Genomic DNA, 22,894 nt, shown 5'->3' with positions numbered 1-22,894 from the left:
GTGGCCCCTATTATATATTCTTGCTTTTTTTGATTTGTTTGTTCTTTGTTTTTTACAACACCTTAAAATGTGTAAAAACATTTGTGGCTTGTAAGTTGTACAAAAAAAAGCTGAGGGCTGGATTTGGCTGGCAGGCATGGTTTGCCGCCTCCACACAAACACGTCCTGGTGTCCCAGGTGTCTGTGGAGCTTCCCTTGCTTCTTCCATCCTCTGAGGAAAGCCTGACAGTGTCTATTGTGATTTGTCTCACGTGGCTGTATTCCGCACCTGTTCTAGAAGCCTGGTGGGGGCGGGCGGCCTGGGAGAGGCAGGCGGTTGCAGACGCCATGGAGGCGCTGGGCGCAGTGCTGTCCTGTCCCGTGTGCATGGAACTGTTTACACCCGCGGTGCTGCTCCTCTCCTGCTCCCACAACTTCTGCAAACAGTGCCTGGAGCTGATCTTGATGTGCCAGAACTGCACCCACGGCAACGGACAGTTCTGCTGCCCAGTGTGTAGGAAAGTAAGAGAGGTTTGGGGCCCTTCTGTGACTGAGATAGCAGATTTCTTTCTGGTCATCACTTCTTGGATCTATTCCATAACAGAACTAGGGATATTTGGCCTGCAAAGTGAAGACTGGCTGGCCAGAACTCACATCTCTGGTGGGTTTTCAGGGAGTGGGTGGGGAGCAGGCTTAGAAGACATGGTGGGACCCAGGGCAGGAGCTACAGGAAGACATGCCTTGTGGTTTAATGTTAGAGAGAAGGTTCTAACAGAACCACCAAGAGATAAAATATGCCAGTTTTCACTTATTCAGTATGTGCTGGGGTAGGGGGACATTTATCAGCACCTGCCAGGGGCCTTGTCACTGTGCCAGGACCCCAGGGATGCACAGATGAGTGAGGAGCATCCTTGCAGGAGCCAGTGGCCCTGTGTACGGTGAGAGGTCCCACAGTGGAGACACAAAAGGCTGCAGAGGAGGTGACAGCTGGGGAGAGTCTACAGAGCAGGGCAGACAAAGAGAGGATAGCAGATGCCAAGGGCCAAGAAAGGGGCCTGCAGCCGAGATGCTTAGAGCTGCTTAGTAGATAAGAAGGCTTCAGTGTGAGATTGTGGGAGATATCAGGGCATTTAGGGCATCCACCAGGAGGGCAGGTTAGGACATATTGAAGTAGGTCTTACAAGTCATGCAAAAGGCTTGGCATTCTGTCCTGTAAGCAATGGGGGCCAGGAGAAATGTCTAACCTGGAAAGGGTCATATAGCATTGGCGTTGAAAGTGCACCATTGTCTACATTACGTACTCTCATGGAAACTTTTTGTACAATGACTTGTGTAGAGTCTCTCTCCCCACCTGGGACATAAGAACTGTGACTGGTGTTTCTCCAGGTCCTTTAGGTATTTGTGGAAGGAAGGAAGGAAGAAAGGAAGAAAGGAAGGAAGGAAGAAAGGAAGAGAGGAAAGAGGGAAGAAGGGAGGGAGAGAGGAAGGGAGGAAGAAAATATAAAACAAATAGATTTCAGAAAGAGGGAACTTATGTAGGAATCTCTGTCAGTAGGAACAGAGGGTGTGCCGATTGGAGAGACAGGTGCTGGCTCTCCAATGGTAACCAACTGAATATGGAGGCGGGGGTGCCAATGAGGAGGCTGTGTGTGTGTGTGTGTGTGTGTGTGTGTGTGTGTGTGTGTAGGGTTGGGGGACAGCAGTTCAAAAGCAGCAGATGCTTAGATTTATTTATGCTTTTCATTTTGCAACCTGGAATTTTCACTTATTTGTGCATTTATTTTAAAATCATATCAAAATAACACACAGACAAGGTTAAGAGGGCAAACCCTGGAAAAGAGTTTATAATGAAAAGCCACACTCTCTGCCCACCCCAGTCCCACTCCCCAGAAGCAGCCTCTCCTAACTTTTTCTAGATAGTTCTTCCCATGGTTACCTTCATACCTGAAAATACTGTGCTAATTCAGCTTGTTTCTTTACCATCAGTTGTGGCCACTACTGGCGTTCATTTCCTCTGATGGCTGAGTATTTAGACCACAGCTCCTCCCCCACCCCCAGGGGCCTTCATCATTACCTTTAGTGTCTAGAGTGTGATTTTTAAGTAACACACTTAAACCTCTGCTTCTTGTCCCAACGACTAGAGACAGCAGAACCGTCTGACCACCCACTCTGTGGGTGAGGCTGCTCTCCAGCTTCCCCCCTTCCAGGTGCAGACACAAGACCCTCACACTCTGAGAGAATTGCAAAGAGCACAGGAAGTGTGCTGGCGGCTTTTGTTGAGCTTCGATTTTGCAGAAAAGACAACTGGGTCCAAGAAGGATTTAAGTTGCCTGGCTGGGAATCAGCGGACGGAGCTAGCATATTGGTTGTTTGGCATTTATTCCCCTCTCTAGCAAATCAGCCCCTGAGGGCAGGGCCAGGTGTGTCTGTCCTGTTCACTATCACATTCCCAGCATGGTAGGTGCTTAATAAAAGTTTATTAAACAAATGGAATTTAAGGTTGTTGCCAGATGGGTGGACTGCTATGTTTACTCAGGGTGGCATATGGCCTTGTCTTTTTTCCTTGTGTTTTTAAATGTAGGTTTTATAATTATTCAGGTATGATGAGACCAAGAGATCAGGGGACGACTGCCATTGAAAAATAGTTTGTAGCTCATAGATCCCAAGAGGGGCCATGCCACATCACAGGTGGCCACATGTGGAAATCAGGGTGGGTCAGGAAACAGGGAGATGGGGGAAATGTGGACAAGAAAGACCTTTGTTGTGGTTTCTGCAGGAAGGAACGGGTGAAGTAGGGTGAGAAGACTTAGGATTGGCCAGTTTGAATAATTTCAGTGGCCTCTGGGACAGGTAGGGCTGCCCCTAGATGTCTAGTACCCAGCCCTGGATGATTAGGGCAGGGGGGTAGGGGAATAGCAAATATAAAGGAGGTGGTTGGGTGTGGACCCCAGATGTATTGGTTTGCATGTGAAAGGCATGACCCCAGGTGAATCCTTTACTGTCTCTAAGAATTGGCTAGCCAATGGGAGGGGCCATCCCAGGCCCCAGGTGCCTGGATGTAAATAAAATACATTAAATAAAAAATAAACAGTAAATAAAATACATGTTTAATACACTTCGGTCTTCAATGCCTAATTTAGGCATCTTCTTGAGACCCCAGTCCTGCTCTCCTCCATCACCCCAGGGAGACTTAGTCCTTCCTTCTTTGTGCTCCCCTGCACATCCAACAACACAGTCCTCTGTGAGGGTCTGTCTTCTCACCGGGCTGGGCTTCTCCAGGAGACAGAGCAGGTACTAACCAAGACTCACAGGGTGAAAGAAGGCAGGTTCCTGTTTCATCTGATGGAGTTTGTGGCGACTGTCTCTGCAGAGGGTGCACATACTAGCCCAGGTGAGAGGGCTTTGGAGCGGGAAGAGTTATTCTGCAGGGGCGAGGAGTCTTCACAGTCATTTCCTTCTGAAAGACCAGTCAGCGCTCACTCAGGCCAGTGGCCTGTTCTCTCTTGCCGCTCGCTGCTGTTTATGTGCAGGAAGGGAGGTGTTTCATCCTTCCCCATGATGATGTCACAGTTGATGATGGGAATTTGCCACAAGCTCATGCCAGCTGTGCGTTTTAGGTCATTTATCTGAGGGGAAGGGGAACAAATGGATTGCAGAGGAACATCCTGGCTGAAAACATACTGGAGAAGTTTAAGGAAGAACTTGAGATGCTTCACACCAAGGAACACAATCAGCTTGCTCAGACATGTGAAAAGCATGGAGAAAGCGTGAATCTGGTATTCAGTTAAACTTTTAGTTTTATTTTATTCTTGCTTAGCTACCCAATCTGCCAGATTACTCGGCAACGTTATGGTTGAAATTGGATATTTGCTCAAGAGTATAGTAGAGGATTACTTTCCAAATAAATGCACATACCAACGCTGACTTCATTCTTAGTGCTGGAGTCCAGGTTTGGGAGTGTGTGTGGTGTTCAGCCATGCAGCCCATGGCAAGATGTAAGGGACCACAGATAGGCTCAAATAGTTACAACGAAGTTGCATTATCTTCAGATTTATGAGAATTTAGCTACCTTTGATTACCCCAGAGAGAGAGGGTGGGGTAAGATGGGACCAATGATTCTGCCATTCCTCCCGTTGGTTACACATGCCTATTTGGAGAGCTGAGTATGATTCCGATGTTTAATCTTCAGCATGAGTTTTTCACACAATACGTCATATGAACTCTTTATTGTACTCTGTATTATGCTGTACACATTGTACATTTTTACACACGTCTACAGTGTGATTTATACAAAACTATGTGGACTGTACTCTAATTCCATATTCCCTAGCTAAGGGATTTTCACGGGTAATTTGACACATGTAATCTTCCCCTTTGGTACTGACTTTAGGATGATCCCCATGTCAGATATAACTCAGATATGAATCAGATATAACACCACTTCAGCTTTCATGCTTCACTGTCGACAAAGCCCTTTCACAACCTTGAGCCCATTTGATTCTCCCAACAAACCTGGAGGGGCAGGATGAGGCAGAGCTTCCATGTTTCACAGACTGTGTAGCACCAACCACCAGGTTTAGGTTGCTTTGGTAATGGTCAGGGATGAACTAAATCGGTGATATCCTTGGAGAAGGTCAAAAGTATCGCCGAGTCTTCATAAACTGGCTCTAGCTTGAAGCTCTACAGCCAAATCCTAAAGCATAGATGTGGCTCCAAAAGAGGGCTTCGTAGCTCCGGGGGCCCCCAGCACTTCAGTGCAACATATCAAGCGTCTGTCCTCACAGGGTCGGGTTTCTCTGCAAGTCTTCACCCTCAGCCAATCTACTGGGCTGCTCCGAGCTCCACCAGACTCTGCTCTGTTCCTTCTAGCCGCCCCTCCTCCTACAAGGACGTAAGTGGCATGCTTGGGGCAGGCTAGCTCAAGCCACTAAGAGGACTCGAGAGAATAGGATGTGATTTGGTATTCCTGTTGGACTCTGGCTTTAAAAATCTGTTCCACTTATCACAGATTCTCAATGGTTCTGTCTCATCCTCAGCAGTTACCTCCCCTTCCAAAATTCCAAGACAGAGTTTTCATTCCAAGGTGTCCTTTAGCCGAGTGAAGAGGCAGAGGGGCCAGCAGGGCAGTGAGGGTCCTCCTCAATTCCTTTCATCTAAAATAGGCCCAGTTTGGGGAATTCAGTGGTGGTCCAGTGGTTAGGACTCCACGCTTCGACTGCAGGGGGCACTGGTTCTATCCCTGGTCATGGAACTAAGATCTCGCAGGCTGGGCAGCACGTTACATGCATCCTGGTATTTAATCCTCACAAGGCAGTGGCTTGGCCAGGTGGAAAAGGCTTTGCTCCTGGAGTCAGAGAGCCCTCATCTTTTTTGGGGGGTGTGCCACGCCGCTTGCAGGATCTTAGTTCCCTGACCAGGGATCAAGTCTGGGCTCCAGCAGTGAAAGTGCTGAGTCCTAACCACTAGACTGCCAGGGAATTCCCAGAAAGCCCTCGTCTTCTAATCCCAGTGCTCTCCCTTCCTAGTAGTGTGTCCTTGGGCAAGTCACCTAACAACTTTGAGCCTTCTCAGCTTTCTCGGGTATAAAATGTACACAATACTATCCAAGTCAAAAGATCATTGTGAGGAGTCTGTGTGGTACCAGATGCAGTATGTGCTTACTAAATTACAATTCAGGCATCCTAGTACTACCCTCATCTCTTTCCTCCAGGTGCCAGGGCCTCCTGTGTAACTGACTCTTGATACCTGCTTAAGAATAGATTCAGAATGTCACCAGCCTGAGGTATGGCAGGTCCTGAGTGTGTAGGGCTGGAACAAGAAGGGAAATAAGTATCATTGACTTTTCTTTTGTCAATCAGATGTGCCTAAGGGATGAAGAACCAATATGTGGAATATGCAAGCTCTTTGGGGACCACGAGTCTCACCCAGTAGCCAAGATTTCTGATGCCTATGCAGAGAGGAAAGTGAGCTTTGCTAAGGATATTCAGCTGGTACTGCAGAAATCTGAGAGCGCAGCACAGGCAGTGCAGGTATCGCTCATATGGCTCGTGTCCTTTCTCCAAGTAAACAGCAGGGCAATGTTTGGTTTCAGTTCAAATAGTTGCTGTTCTCTTGAGGGCACTAGACGGACAAAGAGGGTGTTTAAATATGAAGGGGAAATTCTCTAGAGACTGACTCTCCTTAACTGTGCCCTGAAACGTGTGTCAAGTTTTGAAATGTGCACCTTGAGAAACGGTTGAATTCTGATTGCTTTAAGGGCCTCCAAGACGATAATTTAATGGCTATTTCACCCTCTTTTAAGATGACTAAGTAAGATGTATCCTAGCTTCTATGGCGTATTTTCCTTATTTCATGACTTTTCCCCCACAAAATATAGGTTTTAGGAATTAATCTCTGGATACATTTTTCAAGAGAACAAAATTTTAAGTCACAAACACACACACACACACACACACACTCACACACACACACCCAAGACTAGATAGTCTTTCAGAAACAAATTCTAGTTCTAGTGGTAAGATTCCAGCTCTTGTAGAGAAGGAACATCTGCAGAATGGCGAGGGCAGAGGCCCTTAGGGACTGACCTCTGGGCCACACTAGCCACCTAACAGTTGGTATCACAGGTTGTGTTCTCTGGAAGCAGAAGCTGAGACACAGTTTGGGGTAAAAGATATCCAAGATTGACATCTGTAAGAGGAAGGAGGAAAGAATAGATGAAACAGAAGGGAAGGCAAACTATACCACAGGCCTGACAAGCAGCTCCTGATCCAGTGAGGAATCTGGAGCCAGATTTCCCCATCAGTGTACCCCACGTTGGGCTGAAATGGCCAGGCTATTATAGGTCCTCTTGCTCAGCCACCAAATGTGGGCTGCTGTGGGAAGGGCACAGCAACCCCGAAGGATCTGACAGCTGGTGGCTGGTCATACCTTGGCAAGCAGCAAGTCCTCTCTGGAAAGGGGGATCTGGGCAGAATATCTGTGTCTACCACAACTGACTTTTGTAGATCTTCTTCTAAATACCAAATATTTGCTAAAATTTCATTTATTATTTCCTTATTTGTCCAAGGCAGAGTAACAAAGTCTGAATTTACCCTCCCTTCTGGAAAAATGAGACAAAAATATATGAAACAACAGTTTTCAAGACACTGGACCTCAGGCAATAAAAGATACTAATCTCTGAGAGACAAGATATAAACAAGGTTAGCTCTACAATTGCCCCAGCTTATTGCCTTGAGAGAGTTTCAAGTCTGAGGGGCAGAAAGAGGGAACCCAAGCAAAGCCTGGCAGATTTCTTGAGTTCGGGAGATGGAGCTGAGACTCTGGGGAGGTCAAGGCATTTCAAGTGCACATGACAGAGTCTACAGAAGACAGGACTGCACAGAGAGAGAATCCAGAGATCTGGGTTAAGAGTCTCCTGTGAGTATTCAACAGACTTGAATAGATCAGCACTTGTCTGTGAGGACATTACCTCAGGCCAGGGAAGGAGCCATAGGAAAGGACTGAGGGAACAGTGCCTGGAGCTCAACCAGGATCAGAACAATGCCTGTTCCCAGGAATGAGACTGGAAAATCTCATAAATCATGAGACACTGGGATGAGAACTCAAGAAGTCTTAGTCCCAGACTGGGCACTGCTCCAGACTCACCAAACAAATAATGAAAGCAAGCACTAAAAGATCATTCTTTCCAAGTAACTTAACAGTACTTTGAAACAAATATTAAGATTCATAGGAATAAAAAAAAATCCAACATCAAGCAAGGTAAAATTCACAATGTCCGGCATCCAAAGATTACCAGGCAGGCAAAGACACAGGAAAATATGACCCATAATGAAAACAATAATAAATCAATCAAAATCAAACCAGAACTGAGACAGATGTTAGAATTAGCAGACAAATATTTATTAAAATTAGCACAATTGTGTTCCATATTTCAAAGAGTTAGAGACATGGAAGATATAAAAAAAGATTCAAATTGAATTTCTAGAGATGAAAACTACAATGTCATAAAAAATATACTGGAGCGATTAACAGCAGGTTAGACACTGAGAAGAAAAGCTTTGTGAACTTGAAGACATAACAATAGAAACTACTCAAGGGTTTCCCTGGTGGTGTAGTGGTTGAGAATCCACCTGCCAATGCAGGGGACACAGGTTCGAGCCCTGGTCAGGGAAGATCCCACATGCTGCAGAGCAACTAAGCCCGTGCACCACAACTATTGAGCTCTAGAGCCTATGAGGCACAACTACTGAGCCCACGCATCACAACTACCGAAGCCCGCGTGCCTAGAGCCTGTGCTCCGCAACAAGAGAAGCCACCACAGTGAGAAGCCTGCGCACCACAACGAAGAGTAGCCCCTGTTCGCCGCAACTAGAGAAAGCCCATGCGCAGCAACGAAGACCCAGTGTAGCCTAAAGAAATAAATTTATTTTAAAAAAAGGAAAAGAAACTACTCAAAATGAAACACAGAGAGGAATGAGAATTTTTAAAAAACAGAATTAGTTAGCTGTGGGGAATTCCCTGGCAGTCCAGTGGTTAGGACTCAGTGTTTTCACTGCCAAGGCCAGGTTCAATCCCTGGTCAGGGAACTAAGATCATGTAAGCCACGTGGCGTGGCCAAAAAAAAAAAAAAAAAAAAAAGAATTAGTTAACTATGGAACAACTTCAAGTGTCCCAATATATGGGTAATTGGAGTCTCTGAAGGAAATGACAGAGTGAGGAAGGGGCAGGAAAAGTATTTTAAAAAATAATGGCCAAAAATTATCCAAACTTGATGAATATTATAAACCCACATCTAAGAAATTTGACAAACACCAAGCACAATAAATATGACTAAAACTATACCAAAGCACATCATAGTCAAATTGCTGAAACCAGTGATAAAGAGAATAATATTAAGCAGCCTGAGTGGAAAAAAAGGCATGTTACATACAGAAGAACAAAAATAAAGATAACATCTGATTTCTTGCTGGAAACAATACATGCAGGGAGACAGTGGAGAAAAATCTTTAAAATATGAATTTAGGGACTTCCCTGGTGGCACAGTGGTTGAGAATCTGCCTGCCAATGCAGGGGACACGGGTTTGAGCCCTGGTCTGGGAAGATCCCACATGCCGCGGAGCAACTGGGCCCGTGAGCCACAACTACTGAGCCTGCACGTCTGGAGCCTGTGCTCTGCAACAAGAGAGGCTGCGATAGTGAGAGGCCCGCGCACCGCAATGAAGAGTGGCCCCTGCTCGCCGCAACTAGGGAAAGCCCTCACACAGAAATGAAGACCCAACACAGCCAAAAATAAATAAATAAATTTATTTTTTAAAAATATGAATTTAAAAGCAGTCAGCCTAGAATTCTGTATCTAGTGAAAATATCTTCAAAAATGAAGGCGAAATAAAAGCTGTTTCAGACATACAAAGCTGAAAGAATTCATAACCAGCAGACTCGCACTATAAGCAATGTTAAAGGGAGTCCTTCAGGCAGAAGGAAAATCTGGATCTACACAAAAGAATAAAGAACACCAGAAGTGGTAATGAAAAACGTAACTATGTAAGATTGTTTTCATGTTATTTAAATCTTTCAAAAGATAACTCACTGTTTTTAAAATAATAATATATTGTGAGGTTTACAACATATAAAAGTAAAATACATGACAAGAATACCATGAAGTCTATGAGAGGCAAAATGGAAGTACACTATTATAAGGGTTTTTTTTTTTTTTTTTTGGCTGCATTGGGTCTTTATTGCTGTGTGCGGGCTTTCTCTAGTTGCGGCGAGCGGGGGCCACTCTTCATTGCGGTGTGCAGGCTTACTCATTGCGGTGGCTTCTCGTGTTGCAGAGCACGGGCTCTAGGCTCACAGACATCAGTAGTTGTGGCTTGTGGGCTCTAGAGCACAGGCTCAGTAGGTGTGGCGCACGGGATTAGTTGATCTGCAGCATGTGGGATCTATCTGAAACAGGGCTCGAACCCGTGTCCCCTGCACTGGCAGGCAGATTCTTAACCACTGTGCCACCAGGGAAGCCCCTATTATAAGGGTTTTATACTATATGTGAAGTGGCATAACATTACTTGAAGTTAGACTGTGATAAGTTAAAGATGTGTGCTATAAAGCCCTCAAACAACCACTAAAATAATAACTATAGTTACTAAGCTAGCAACAGAGATAAAATGTGATTATAAAAGATACACAATCTTAAAGAAGGTAGAAAAAGAGGAGGAAGGGAACAAAAAGCAGATTGGGCAAATATAAATAGCAAGATGATAAAACTCAAATCTAGCCGTAGCAATAATCACATTAAATGAAAATGGTCTAAACACTCCAATTAAGAAGGCTTTTGTCAGAATGAAACTAAATCAAGACCCAACTCTATGCTGCCTATGATAAATGCACTTTAAGTATAAAGACACAAATAGGTTAAAAGTAAAAGAATGGAGAGAGACATGTCATGCTAACATAAATCCAAAGAAGCTAGAGTGGCTCTGTTAACCTCAGGCAAAGGAGATTTCACTCCAACAGTATTACCAAGGGGAAAGAAGTTCATTTCATTTTGATAAAGGGATCAGTTAATCAAGAGAATAATAACAGTCTGAAATGTTTATGCATTTAATAAGGAGGCTTCAAAACATATAAAGCAAAAACTGATAGAACTACCAGGAGAAATAGACAAATCTGTAATTTTCAATACCATTCTCTCAATAATTGATAGAACAACTAGGCAGGAATTCAGCAATAAATAGTAGTCTTGAACATTATTAATCAGACCTGACTGACATTTATGGAACATTCTACCCAACGACAGCAGAACACATTCTTAAGTGCACACAGCTCACCAAGCTAGACCACAAAACAAGTCTTAATAAATTTAAAAGGATTCAGGGACTTCCCTGGCTGTCCAGTGGTTTGGACTCCGTGCTTCCATTGCAGGCGGCATGGGTTCAAGCCCTGATTGAGGAACTAAGATCCCTCAAGCCATGCAGCGTGACCAGAAAAATAAATAAGCTAAAAAAAAAAAGGATTCAAATCATACAAAGTATGGGTTCTGACCACAGTGGATTAAATTAGAAATCAATAACATAAAGATTTTGGGAAACCCTCCAATTATTTGGAAACTAAAAAGCATATTCTAAATAACTCATAGATCAAAGAAGAAACAAAAAGGGAAATTAGAAGGTATTTTGCACTGGATGAAAATATCAGAACATATCAGAACATATCAGAATTATGGGGTGCCACTAAAGCAGCACTCAGTGGGAAATTTTAATTAGAAAAGAATAAAGATTTGAAATTACTGACCTCACCTTCCACCTTTAAAAAGTGCAAAAAATAAGAGCAAAGTAACCCAAGTAAGCAGAATAAAGGAAATAATAAAGACAAAAGCAGAAAATAATGAGATAGAAAACAAAAAACAATACAGAAAAATCAATAAAACTAAAAACTAGTTCTTTGAGAAGATCATTTGAATTAAACTTCTCACCAGACTTCGCAAGGAAAGAGAGAGAGAGGGAGAGAGAGGGAGAGAGGGAAAAAGGGAGAAAGGGGAGTGGGGAGAGGAGAGAGAGAGAGAGAACACAATTTACCAAAACCAGGAATGAGAGAGGTAACATCACTACAAATGCTATAGATATTTAAAAGATAATATAATAAAGAGTCAGACTCCATGTTTGATGTTTGACTGCTCACAGCTTTTAAGTCTCCATTTTCCCTCCTTGCCTTCTGTTCCACATCCAGAAAAGCTGAAAAGCAGGCCTAGGTGCTCCCTTCTTTGGCACCTGCGGGAGTTTAAACCACGTAAGCCCAGCCTGGCTGTGGGAACCTTCAACACCTCATAACCACCATAAAAACTCCAAACCAATCTAATCTGCGTTCCTTGCTCTCTCAAGCCATTTTCAGACCTGGTTGGAAGCTGCCCTGTTCTCCTCCAGAAAGCCTCATTATGTGAGTAATAGCCCCTTTTCATCACCTCTTGGTTTGTGTGGTGTCATCAGTCTTTCTGTTTCTGAGGAGTGGCTCCAACAGATAATAAGGGACTATTGTGAAAAAGTGTATGCCATTAAATTTGACACTTAGATTAAATTGTGAAAGACACAAACTATCAAAGTTCTTCCAGAAGAAATGTTACAAGAATAGCCATTTTCTATTAAAGAAGTTAAATTTCTCATTAAAAACTTTCCTACAGTAAAAACGCTAAGACTGAATAGGTTCATTGATGAATTTTACCAAACATTTAAGGAACCAATACCAAATATACACAAACTTCCAGAAAATTGAAGAAATGGGAATTTGTCCCAACTCATTCTATAGGACCAGGATTACCCTGAAACCAAAACCAGGCAAAGAAAATTACAATATCCCTTATGAACATTGATACAAGAATCTTTTTAAAATTTTGCAAATCAAATCCAAAAATATATGAAAAGACTAATACATCATAACAAAAAGGGGCTTATTCCCAGAATACACAGTTGGTTTAACATTCAAAAAACAATCAATATAATTTACTATAATAACAGAAGAAAAATGAAAAATCATATGATCTCAATAGACAGAGAAAAAAATTTAACATCAATTTTATAAAACTCACCAATCTAGTAATATCTCAGATCCTCTGGTTTTCAGACACTCACTGGGTGTCCAAAAACTTAATTCAATTCTGACACTATCTCTAGTTAGTGCAGACCCTGCAGGTTAAGGGCTGTCCCACTTCAGACACCAGTCACAAGTCTGAAGTTGCCACATGTACTTCTGACTCACTGGTTATAAACTGGGGGGCTCCTAAAACCCCCTCCTCAGGTTTGATAATTCACTAGAATGACCCAAAGACCTCAGGAAAACACTTTACTATGTCCACCTCTTTATTATAAGGATACAACTCAGGAATAGCCAAATGGAAAAGATGCACAGGACAAGGTAAGGGCTGGGGGGTGGTTAGAGGGGTAGCTTCCATGATATCTCTGGGTGCCCCATCTTCCCAGAATATCAATGTGTTTACCAACCTGGAAGTCCCCCGAACCTTTTTTAAAGGTTTTTTGTTTGGTTAGTTGGTTGTTGTTTTTTTTAAATTGAGGTTCCATTATTTAGGGCATGATTGATCAAATCATTGGCCATTGGCGATTGAACTCAATCTCCAGTCCCTCTCCTCTCCCCAGAGGCTGAGGATGGGGCTGAAATTTCCAAACGTCTAATCAAGGTTTAGTCTTTCTGGCAACTAGGCCCCATCCTGAAACTATCTGGGGACCCACCAAGAGTCACCTAACTAGCATAATCTCAGATATGTTTGAAAGGGGTTTATTGTGAATTATAAGAACTGCTCCTATCACTCAGGAAATTCCAAGAGTTTTAGGAGCTCTGTACCAGGAACCAGGGACAAAGACCATATATTTCCCATTATACCACAGAATAGAACATAATAAAAGGCATCTATGAAAACCTACAACCAACATCATGCTTAATCCTGAAACACTGAATGTTTTCCCTCCAAGATCAGGAACACCGAGAAATGTCTTTCTCATCACTGCTATTTAAAAGAGCAGATTATGGAGGTTCTAACCAGTGCAGTTAGGCAAGAGAAACTAATATAAAAGCATCCAGATAGGAAAGGAAGAACAAAACTGTGTTTATTCATAGATGACATCACTGTCTCTATAAAAATTCTGATGAGCTTTACAAGCTACCAGAACTAATAAATGAGTTTAGCAATGTTGCAAGATATGAGATCAATATACAAAAATCAATTGTTTTTCCTAAATATTAGCAACAAACCACTGATAGTTTTTAAAATTTAAATATCACTTACAATTGCAACAGAGATTTAAAATGCTTTGTGTATATCTAAATCTCACCAGAGATGTGTGATATCTGTACCTGGACAACTATTAAATATTGCTGAGAGAAATTAAGAGGATCTAAATAAATGGAGGAATATATACTATTCATGCATGGGAAGACTCATCGTGGTTGAGATGTCAGTTCTCCCCAAGTATTTCTATAGATTTATTGCAATCACAATTAACATCCCAGCAGGCTTTTTTTTTGTTTTTTAATTGACTAGGTGATCCTAAAGCTCATGTGGAAAGGGAAGGGTTAGGGTTAGGGTTTGAAAACAAAGTTAACACTACCTGAATTCAAGAATTGTTCTAAATCTTTGTTAATCAAAGGAGCATGGCAGTGGCCTAAAGATAGACACATAAAACAGTGGAACAGAAATAAACCCATACACATAGATACCTGACTTTTGACAAAGCTGCAAAGGCAATGCAGTGGAGAAAGAATAGCCTCTTCAACAAATGGTGCTGGAACAATTGAAAATCCATATGTGGCAACAACAACAACAAAAGGCAGAAAGGAAGGAAGGAAAAGAGAAAGAAAGAAAACTGCATCCATCCCTCACAACGTGCAAAAATTAACCCTACATATATAGTAGACCTATATATAACACCTTAAACTATACAATCTGTAGAAGAAAACATAGGAGAAAAAGAATCTTTGTAAATACATATCTGATAAAAGATAAAGAATAAAGAATTCTCAAAACTCAACAATAAGAAAACAACTCAATAAAAATAGGCAAAGTATCTGCACAAACTCTTCACAGATGAGCTATACAGATGGCAAACAGCACATGAAAAGATTCTCAGCACCACTAGTCATTAGGGAATGCAAATGAAAACCACAATGAGATACCACTACACACCTATTAGAAATGTTAGACCATATCAAGTGTTGGTGAGGATGTGGAGGAACCGGAACTCTCATACACTGCTGCTGAGAAGGTAAATGGTACAAACAGTTTGGAGAACAGTTTAGTAATTTTTCAAAAAGTTAAATAAATGATCCATTCACTCCACCTAGGTTTCAAATCCCAAGAGAAAAGAAAATGTATATGCATACAAAAACTTGTACACAAATGTTCATAGCAGCTACAGTTGTAATAGACAACAACTGGAAACGACCCAAATGTCCAGATCAAAGGATGAACACATTGATACACACAATAATCCATGAATGAATCTGAAAATTGCTGTGTTAAAGAGGCCAAACCCTCTCCCCCAAAAAGAGTAGGATTCCATTTATATAAGATTCTAGAAAAATGCAAACTAATAGACATTTACAGAAAGAACGTCAGTGATTGCGTGGGTAGGGGAGGTCAAGGATGGTCGCGAGGGAGGAAATTACAAAGGGACACAAGGAAACTTTTGGGGGTGATGGATAAGTTCACTATCTTGAAAGTTATCAAATTGTATACTTTTACCCATGTCAATAATGTTCAATAAAGCTGTTTTAAGAACTTAAAAGATGTTTTGAAAAATTGGGTTTATTGAAAGCTAGTAAGCATATGGCAGTATCAGTAAAGAAAGCATACACTTTTCTCATTCTTTCATTCTTTCGGGTGCCATTTGGGTGCTAGACACCAGGTGTCAAACGGTGAGCAGGACAGAGGCTCTGTGCAATGAATTTATGCCCCTGCTGCTCACAGATGCTTTGGTTTGACCAGTAGATTTGTCAGTCATTAGTATCTAGGTTCTGTCAAAGGAAAAGGATTGAGTTACGCTGAAGTTCAATGGTGGTGAAGAACGAACACAAATAGTTTTGTGAGATACCCCCATGGTAGATGCTGAGTGGGAAGGCTCTGCTACAGGACACCCTCCTGATCTCACTCCTATGTTCACTTGACAAAGACACCTCACCATGGATTGGAGAATCCAAGTGTATTTTAAATGATATTCAGAGTTAAGCAAACTTGTTGTAATAGAAACTCATAAGCAATGGCTCTTTAAAAAATAAGGGGTTCTGTTTTATTTTTACTTAATGAAATGCCCACAGGTAGGGAGTCAAGGCCACCAGCTTGGTGACCCCATGATGCTCCGCCCTCTTCTCTCAGCCCTGCAGTGTGTGCTGTTGTCAGCGCAAGGTCTTGAGGAGCCTGTTCCATGTGGGCGTTGACCCCGGGTCCCATCAGGAGAAAGGGGAAGGGTCAAGTCTTGTCTCAGAGGCATCTGCCCACTTTCAGGCAGCTTTCCCAGAAGCTGCACCCAACAACTCAGACTTCTGCTTCTGTTGCACACTTGGTCACCCCTAACTACAAGGGAAGCAGGAAATGAGTAAGTATTTTTAGCTGCCCACACATGCTGGCTGGAAGAATCAGCGTTCTTTGGTAGGGAAGAGTTGAAAAGTTGGTACTGGGCAGGCAGCCAGAAGTGTCCACCACCCCTAAGGAGTTCCTGGTTCAGGGAGGAGAGGAGACAACGCCACGAACCAGGTGCCCAGGCCTGGACTCTGGGGGTCTTTCCTAAGAAATGTTCACGCTGCCTCCACAGGACACGAAGAAGTTCATCCGGGAACTCTCCACCAGTGCTGCGGACACACTGGCCATGATCGCCACCATTGGAGACAGCCTGCTCAGGGGCATCAAATGCCAGATTGCCACCTTGAAAAGGCAGCTGGAGAGCGAGCACTCCTCCAAGTTGGAGAAGTTACAGCTGGTTGCCCGGGAACTTGAAGCCCCCCAACAGATTTACCAGCAGATGAAGATGCTCCTGCAGCATCATGCTAATGCAGTACAATTTCTCCACGAGCATAAAAGGCTCAGGAAGGAGATGGTGAGACTCATGGAGGGCAGCATGTCTCCCCAGATCCCCATCAAGGACACTATTTCCATCAGGCGCTATTTTAAAGAACTCATTAGAGGAATAGACATCACTGCCTTTGTCCCCCCTGAGACTGACCAAGTGCTGGCCAGCACAGCTGGGCTCCGAGAGGCCTGGCAGGCAGGCTGTGCCACGCAGGGCCGTCTGTCCCAACAAGTGCTTGAGGATATTTTGTGCAAGGCAGCGTCAGGCTCAGTGCCAAAACCAAATGAGGAGGCAAAGCTTCCTGGGAACCCATCTCATTCTTCCTCTCCTTCTTCCACTAGCATGTCCTTGGCACAGGGAAGTGAGGTTGGGTCTAGGGAATCAACCGTATACGTAGTATTTGGGTCTCAAAATGTCAGCAACTTTTATCATTTTGGCTGTAACGCGAAGGTTGCTAGATTTTGCTTCTTGAAAAAAAACCAAGATTCTACATGGTGGTTTCTCTTAATTTGGGGTCTTCTGTTGCTAATTGATCAGCCAAAGCTTTTTCTTTTCTTTATTTTTTTTAATGGAAACCTGCTTTAAAAGCTAGTTGCTTGAAGCTCACGTAGGAGGCTTTGAATCCTGGGGGCCGCTGGCTTGGCTGTCAGGGTGGGTGGTGCAGGAGGTGAGCTCTTGGCACAACTGAACAGACAGCTTTGTGCTCTGATGACTTACAGTGCACTTTTAGCTCAGTTGAGCCTTAGATAGTAGAAAGCGCAATAGCAATGATTCCCCAGAAGTGAACCCTATGGCTAGCTCTGGACTGTGGCTTTTGTTCCTTTCCCATCACAATAACTACAATTTGTTGAGTGCTTAGGATACAAACACTACTAGGCATTGTTATGTTAATGAGCTAATTCCATTCTCAGAATAACTGAAAGAGATGAGAGTTATCACCTCCACTTTACAGGAGGAACCTCAGGGTCAGAGAATTTAAGTAAAGAGCCCAAGATGACACAGTCATTGAGAGGGTGGATCGTAATGCAAAATCAGACTCCTCCTGGTGAAGGCCTAGCTTCTTCCAACCTACCCCAGAGTCTCTGAAGGCGGTACTGATCTAGGTATATCTCCTTAAAGAACACTGCTACCATTCTTCAGGAAGGAGCTCACTCAATTCTAGCTGACCAGTTTTTGGTAAACATCTACCATAAAATTCACTGTTTATGGAATCCTTAGTAGCACCTGTTATGCACAAACATTGCGTTTAATGCTTCACATAAATGACATTGTTGGAACCCACTCCACCTTAAAGTAAGCTGTAGAGTCCCCGTTATACAGATGAAGAAACTGAGAAAGGTATCAGCGATTTGTCCAAAATTGCAGCGGCCAGAAATGTATCATTCTCAAGCCCATTCTCCTTCCTTCTAACTCACTGTTAGTCGTGACTGTGCACTGGGGAAAGGGTGGAGTAGCCTCAGGGATGATAGGACCTAGACTCAGTTGCTGTCAGGATCCTGCTGCCCACCGCCCGCCCCCCCACCTTTGTCTCTGCTTCTCAATGCTTGCTTTGCTTCTTTCCTGTAGAATGACCCCCTTCTCTCCTGTCATCACAGCTTGGGGGCTGGACTAAGGGGTTCTCTTCTCCCAGTGCCTGTTTAAGACATCCTCAAGGAAAGGACTCTGCTTGGCCTAGACCAAAATCCCATGGTCCAAGTGGGGCAGGAACAGTACCCCTGAGCAGAGGCAGTGAGGACACAAACACAGATGACCACGGGAGCCAGGCTTGTAATAAAATTGAAGAAGGCGAGAGGTGGGAGGAAGGTGGGGGCTGTGACAAATAGCAGAGCCCATGCTGGGCATAAAGAAAACATTGTCCTTTTGGAATGTAAGCTGAGTGTTCCAGATTTTTTAAGAAAAGCAAGAAATCCAGACTTTTTAACGTTAAATATCTTGATTCTTTTGAATGCTCTCAGTTAATTAAAAATAGATTTAAAACATTGCATGGGCATCACAAAGCACTTCTGTGAACCAGATGTGACCCCCAGGCCATCACCAGTTTGCAAGCTCTGGCAGAGGTGGACAGTGTAATAACAGCCCACTTCACCCCAGGGGTGCTGGGGTGTTTGCCAAACCTGGGGCCTCCCTCATTCTGCTGTGACTCCTTAGGCAGCAGCACTTCCTGGCACTTACACAGGAAAGCAGGAGGCCCCTGGACTCACGGGCAGTCAGAGTGGGTGAGATCTGGGGAGGCACTGGCCAGACATCAACTTCCAAGATCAATGCGCTCCTCGTGCTCCGAGCTAAAACCTGGGCGCACTGAGGCAGGGCCCCAGGATTAAGGGGAAGATTAAAGATAAGGGTGTCTGCTGTGTAAAGCAGGGAGACCAAAAGGCAAATTGATTATCTGGACCCAGCGTGCTGAGTGAGGGGCCAGTGGGAGCAGCTGCACCAAGAGCCCCAGTCTCACCTGGGGAGGGAGTGATGGAGGGCGGGGTCAGAGGGAGTTGAAGGAGTGTGTTTGCTTTGCTTGGGTAGTTTTTGTTGCAGGTAAACAAAGGTGATGGGAGGGTTCTGTCCTGGGGCCTCAGGGACCCTGGGCCTCTGGTCCTTTGGGGCTTGGCTACTTCGGGAAACCCAGCCAAGGAAGTCTGTGGGTCTTCTTAGGTCCCTGAACCGCCTCCTCTTCCTGGCCCAGCTGGCTGTGCTCCCTCTGCTTTCCACGCTGTCTGCTGGTCGAGGCCCTCACTACCTGGACTCCTGCTGCAGGAGTTCTTATCCTCTGAGCTCAGCCTCCACTGTGAACTGCCCTATTGTCTTTGCTTTTAATTCTACACTTCAAGAGATATTAGAGCACCTACTATGTGCACAGGGCCCTGTTCTAGAGATGGGGACACAGCTGTGACTATTCAGACAGGTTCTTGCTCTCTTGGAGGGAGAACAAGAAAACAAGCAAGGTGGGTTCAGAGAGTGCTAAAATGCTGAAGGTGCTATAAAAATAGAGTGGTGAAATAGTGATGGTGGGGAGTTAGACTGGGTGGTCTGTCTGAGCAGGTCAGGTTTAAGTGCCATCTGAATGACCAGAACTGGCCAAGCGAAGACGGGGATGAGCATTCCAGGTGGCCTGAACAGCGGTGGGCCCTGAACTCCCACAAGCATGGGGAGTGGAAAGGGAGGTTGAAGCCAGGCTGGGGGTGGGGTGAAGTATGGGGACAAGCTCGAACTTGAACCTAAGGATTACTGTGGGCTGGTCTGCATTGCCAGCAAGGTCGTCCTCTTGGTCCCGAGTGAGGATTCAAATGCAGCTCTTGCCACCTTTTCAAATAATGATTGTAAAGACAACCGGGTTCTGTTTATTACTCAGCAGTTCCAAACCACACCCTACTATGATTTAATTGAACACGTTGTCTCTGTCCAAGGGTGTACCTCTGGGACACAGGAGCTGGGACTTTCACCCATGTTTGCCCTATTCCAAAAGCGGTATGTTCCTTCCACAATATGTGCCCTCCATCTCCTAAGAATCCACACGCAGAATGAGAGCACACTGCATGAGCATGCCCACTTGGTCAAGCTAGCTTCCTATGGAAGTTTCCCCAAATTTTAGGGGCTTAAATAAGTCACATCTCTTTCAAGTTCAGGCTTCAGTGGAGAGCACCCTATGTTGCCAGCAGGGGACCAGGATTCTCTCCATGTGGTTTTCCACTACACTCCATTCCACCCAGGCAGCTGGAAATCATAAAGGGGGAGAGAAAGAGCAAGCCCCTCCCTTGGAGGGCAGAACCCAGAAACCTCGCACATGCTTCTGCTCACATCTCAACAGCCAGCACTTAGTCACATGGTTACATCCTAGGGCACTCAACTTCTGCTGTCACCTAGAAACCTGGTTTCTGTTTACTACAGAAAAAGGAGACAATGGATACTAGGGAACAGCTAACCTCTCTGGATAACTTTTACACTTATTTCTTTTCCTGATTATGAAAGCAATACACAGTTAGTAAGAAGTGTGTAAAGACAATAAAGGTCATGAGTAATTCCAGAGCTAACCATTGTTTAAGATTTATGGGGTTATGTCATACACATTATTTTGTAACTTTATTTCTCTCTTAACAGTATAACCCTGATAATCTTCCTATATTGATAAATTTAGGTCTATATCACCATCATAGTTTTTCATGGCATGTTTAAGTGATGACCTGGGAGATTGCTGTGATTTTTATTTATTTGATTGCTAATGAAGGTGAACACCTTTTCGCATCTATTGGCTATTTTTATTTCTTTTGTGAACTGACAGTTTATATCTTTCGTTTATATTTTAATGGGCCATTCACTTTTTTTCTTTTTAAAGGGGCCATTCACTTTTTAACTATTGATTTGAAAAAAAAATCCACTTTATATATTAAGGATAACATATTAGCAAACACTTATATAAGTGCTTTTATTACCAAGCACTGTTCTAAGAACTTGCAATATTTACTCATTTAATCCTTACAACAATCCTATAAGGTACATGCTGTTATCATCCCCATTTTACAGATGAGAACCTGAGGCACAGACAGAATAAGTGATTTGTGGGATGTGTAGCTGTGTAGCTGGGAAGAGGTAGAACTGGGGTTCAAACTGAGCAGCCTGGTTTCAGGTCCTTGCTCTTAACCACTAGACATTCCAGCTAATGTTTTGTTTGTTGTGTATTTTACAAAGTTGTTTTTCCAATTTGTCATTTGTCTTTTAACTTTAAAGTTTTTTTTTTAAATTAGGTTTTCACTTATTCAGTCAAATCTATTAATCTTTTCCTTTATAGACTTCAGGGTCGTTTGGTTGGCCTTCAAGGGTAGAATATGAAGCACAAATTGGAAAGTAGAGGGTAATATATTTCATATATACTTTTTCAAACTTACTAAGAACTTTCAGGTGAATATGTGAAGAAAATGTCAGAAAAGTTCATAGTGCTATGGGGGCTCTGTTGTGTAGTAGAAGCCCATAGCACCTCTCAACTCAAATACCGAACAACATTCTAACTGGTCTCCTTGCTGCACTTTCCTCTCACCTCGGCCTACATCACTGTACTGGTTCCATTTAACAGAATTTTTTACATTCCCAGGCTACCACCCTTCTACTGTGCGAGGTACTGTGGACAGAGATGGTTGAGGATCCCACTCCTTCACAGCACAACTCCAGCCAGCCCAGTGCGCCTGCGCTCTCCTTTCTAACTACATCTTCCTTCCAGAAGTCCTAAATCATGCTAATCTTTCAGGCCCAAGCTTAACTTTTCCTTCCTCTAGTTTCTTGTTCACTTCAGCCCACAAAATAAACTCTCCAATTAACTTCTTTGGCATTGATTGCATGTACTAATACGAGTGTAGTATAGTGCCACCTGAGATCATAAATGTAAACGCACCAGGTAAACTGTACGTGCTGTTAAAAACAGTTCTGTTATCCATGAGAAAGCATTTTTTGTTTTGTCTTTTTGTTTCTGTTTGTTTTTAAAATCTTGTGCACAAAGTAACAGCGAGTTATGAAAAACAGTGAGGCCCAGGTGGTGGGGCTCCCATACATAAGGAGACCTGAAAGGGTACCCAACCAGTGCTTTCCCGGGTCCTAGTTTGGGAGTCATAATAAGCATGGAGGAACGATGTTTTAGGTTAATATTAAAGTAGGAAAATTACGGATTGCTTTGAAAAGACAAGTATCTTCTAAACCTGGCGCAGCCGGCTGACACTACTCCCTCACACACAGCTGGGTAAATTGAGGCAAACCGGGCGGGACTAAGACCTCAGGGGACGGCTGGGGGGCCCGTGCTTCATGGGGCAAAAGGTACACACTCCCAACACCAGAGCACAGCGCACAGCAACCAGGCGCGATTTCGGAGGCCATGTGACGGCGCCGGTCCATCACAAGCAGAGGGCAGGACTCCGCACCGCCACTCTCCCAGTCGTCCAATAAGAGACAGGGAGCAGACAAGGTGGGCGGGCACCACCCGCCCCTCCTCCGAAGGCCGCCCAGCGCGGGGCGGGCCCAGCTGCCGCCCTCCAGTGGGGTCCCGGCCAGCACTGCTCGGCCGAGGCAAAAGGGAGATGCAAACGTCAGTCAAACGGCCCCGCCAATGAGTTCACGCGCTGCTCTCGAGCCCGCCCCTGCGTCCGCCTCCCGACGCCCGCGCTGCCTTCCCTCAAGCCGCCGCGGCCCGCCAGCCCGCGCCTCCATCCGGGTCCTCGTGTGCGGGTTTTGGGTGGCGGTGGGTGCGAGGGCCGGGCCATCTCCGCGGAGGGCGGCGGCGGCGGCGGGCGGCGGCCTCCTCCACGGTCCTGAGGTGGGTACAGAGGCGGGACGGCGAGCGCGGGCCCGCCGCCATTTTCCTTCTCTCGGACCCCCTGAGG

The 22,894-nt window shown here is 44.3% G+C and overlaps 1 protein-coding gene across 1 annotated transcript; it reads left to right on the top strand.

Annotated features, from left to right (window-relative positions):
• Positions 1–327: 327 nt before the first annotated feature.
• LOC132427699 (tripartite motif-containing protein 54-like) lies at positions 328–18,843 on the top strand. Its single transcript, XM_069540808.1, has 5 exons — positions 328–501; positions 3,597–3,755; positions 5,838–6,008; positions 16,287–16,801; positions 18,690–18,843. Exons 1-5 carry the CDS (start codon positions 328–330, stop codon positions 18,841–18,843), a joined length of 1,173 nt encoding a protein of 390 aa, XP_069396909.1.
• The last annotated feature ends 4,051 nt before the right edge of the window (positions 18,844–22,894 follow it).

The sequence above is a fragment of the Delphinus delphis genome, chromosome 6 (assembly GCF_949987515.2).
Source record: "Delphinus delphis chromosome 6, mDelDel1.2, whole genome shotgun sequence".
Lineage (NCBI taxonomy): Eukaryota > Metazoa > Chordata > Mammalia > Artiodactyla > Delphinidae > Delphinus > Delphinus delphis.
The sequence above is the reverse complement of the archived record's forward strand: the minus strand, read 5'-3'. Positions and strand labels throughout refer to the sequence as shown.

Excerpts from the sequence above, each read along its gene's own strand:
- LOC132427699 (XM_069540808.1), top strand. The coding sequence starts at position 328 with ATGGAGGCGCTGGGCGCAGTGCTGTCCTGTCCCGTGTGCATGGAACTG. Across the intron at positions 3,756-5,837 it reads ATGGAGAAAGCGTGAATCTG|ATGTGCCTAAGGGATGAAGA; the intron begins GTATTCAGTTAA and ends TTTGTCAATCAG. Across the intron at positions 16,802-18,689 it reads GATATTTTGTGCAAGGCAGC|GCAGCAGCACTTCCTGGCAC; the intron begins GTCAGGCTCAGT and ends GTGACTCCTTAG.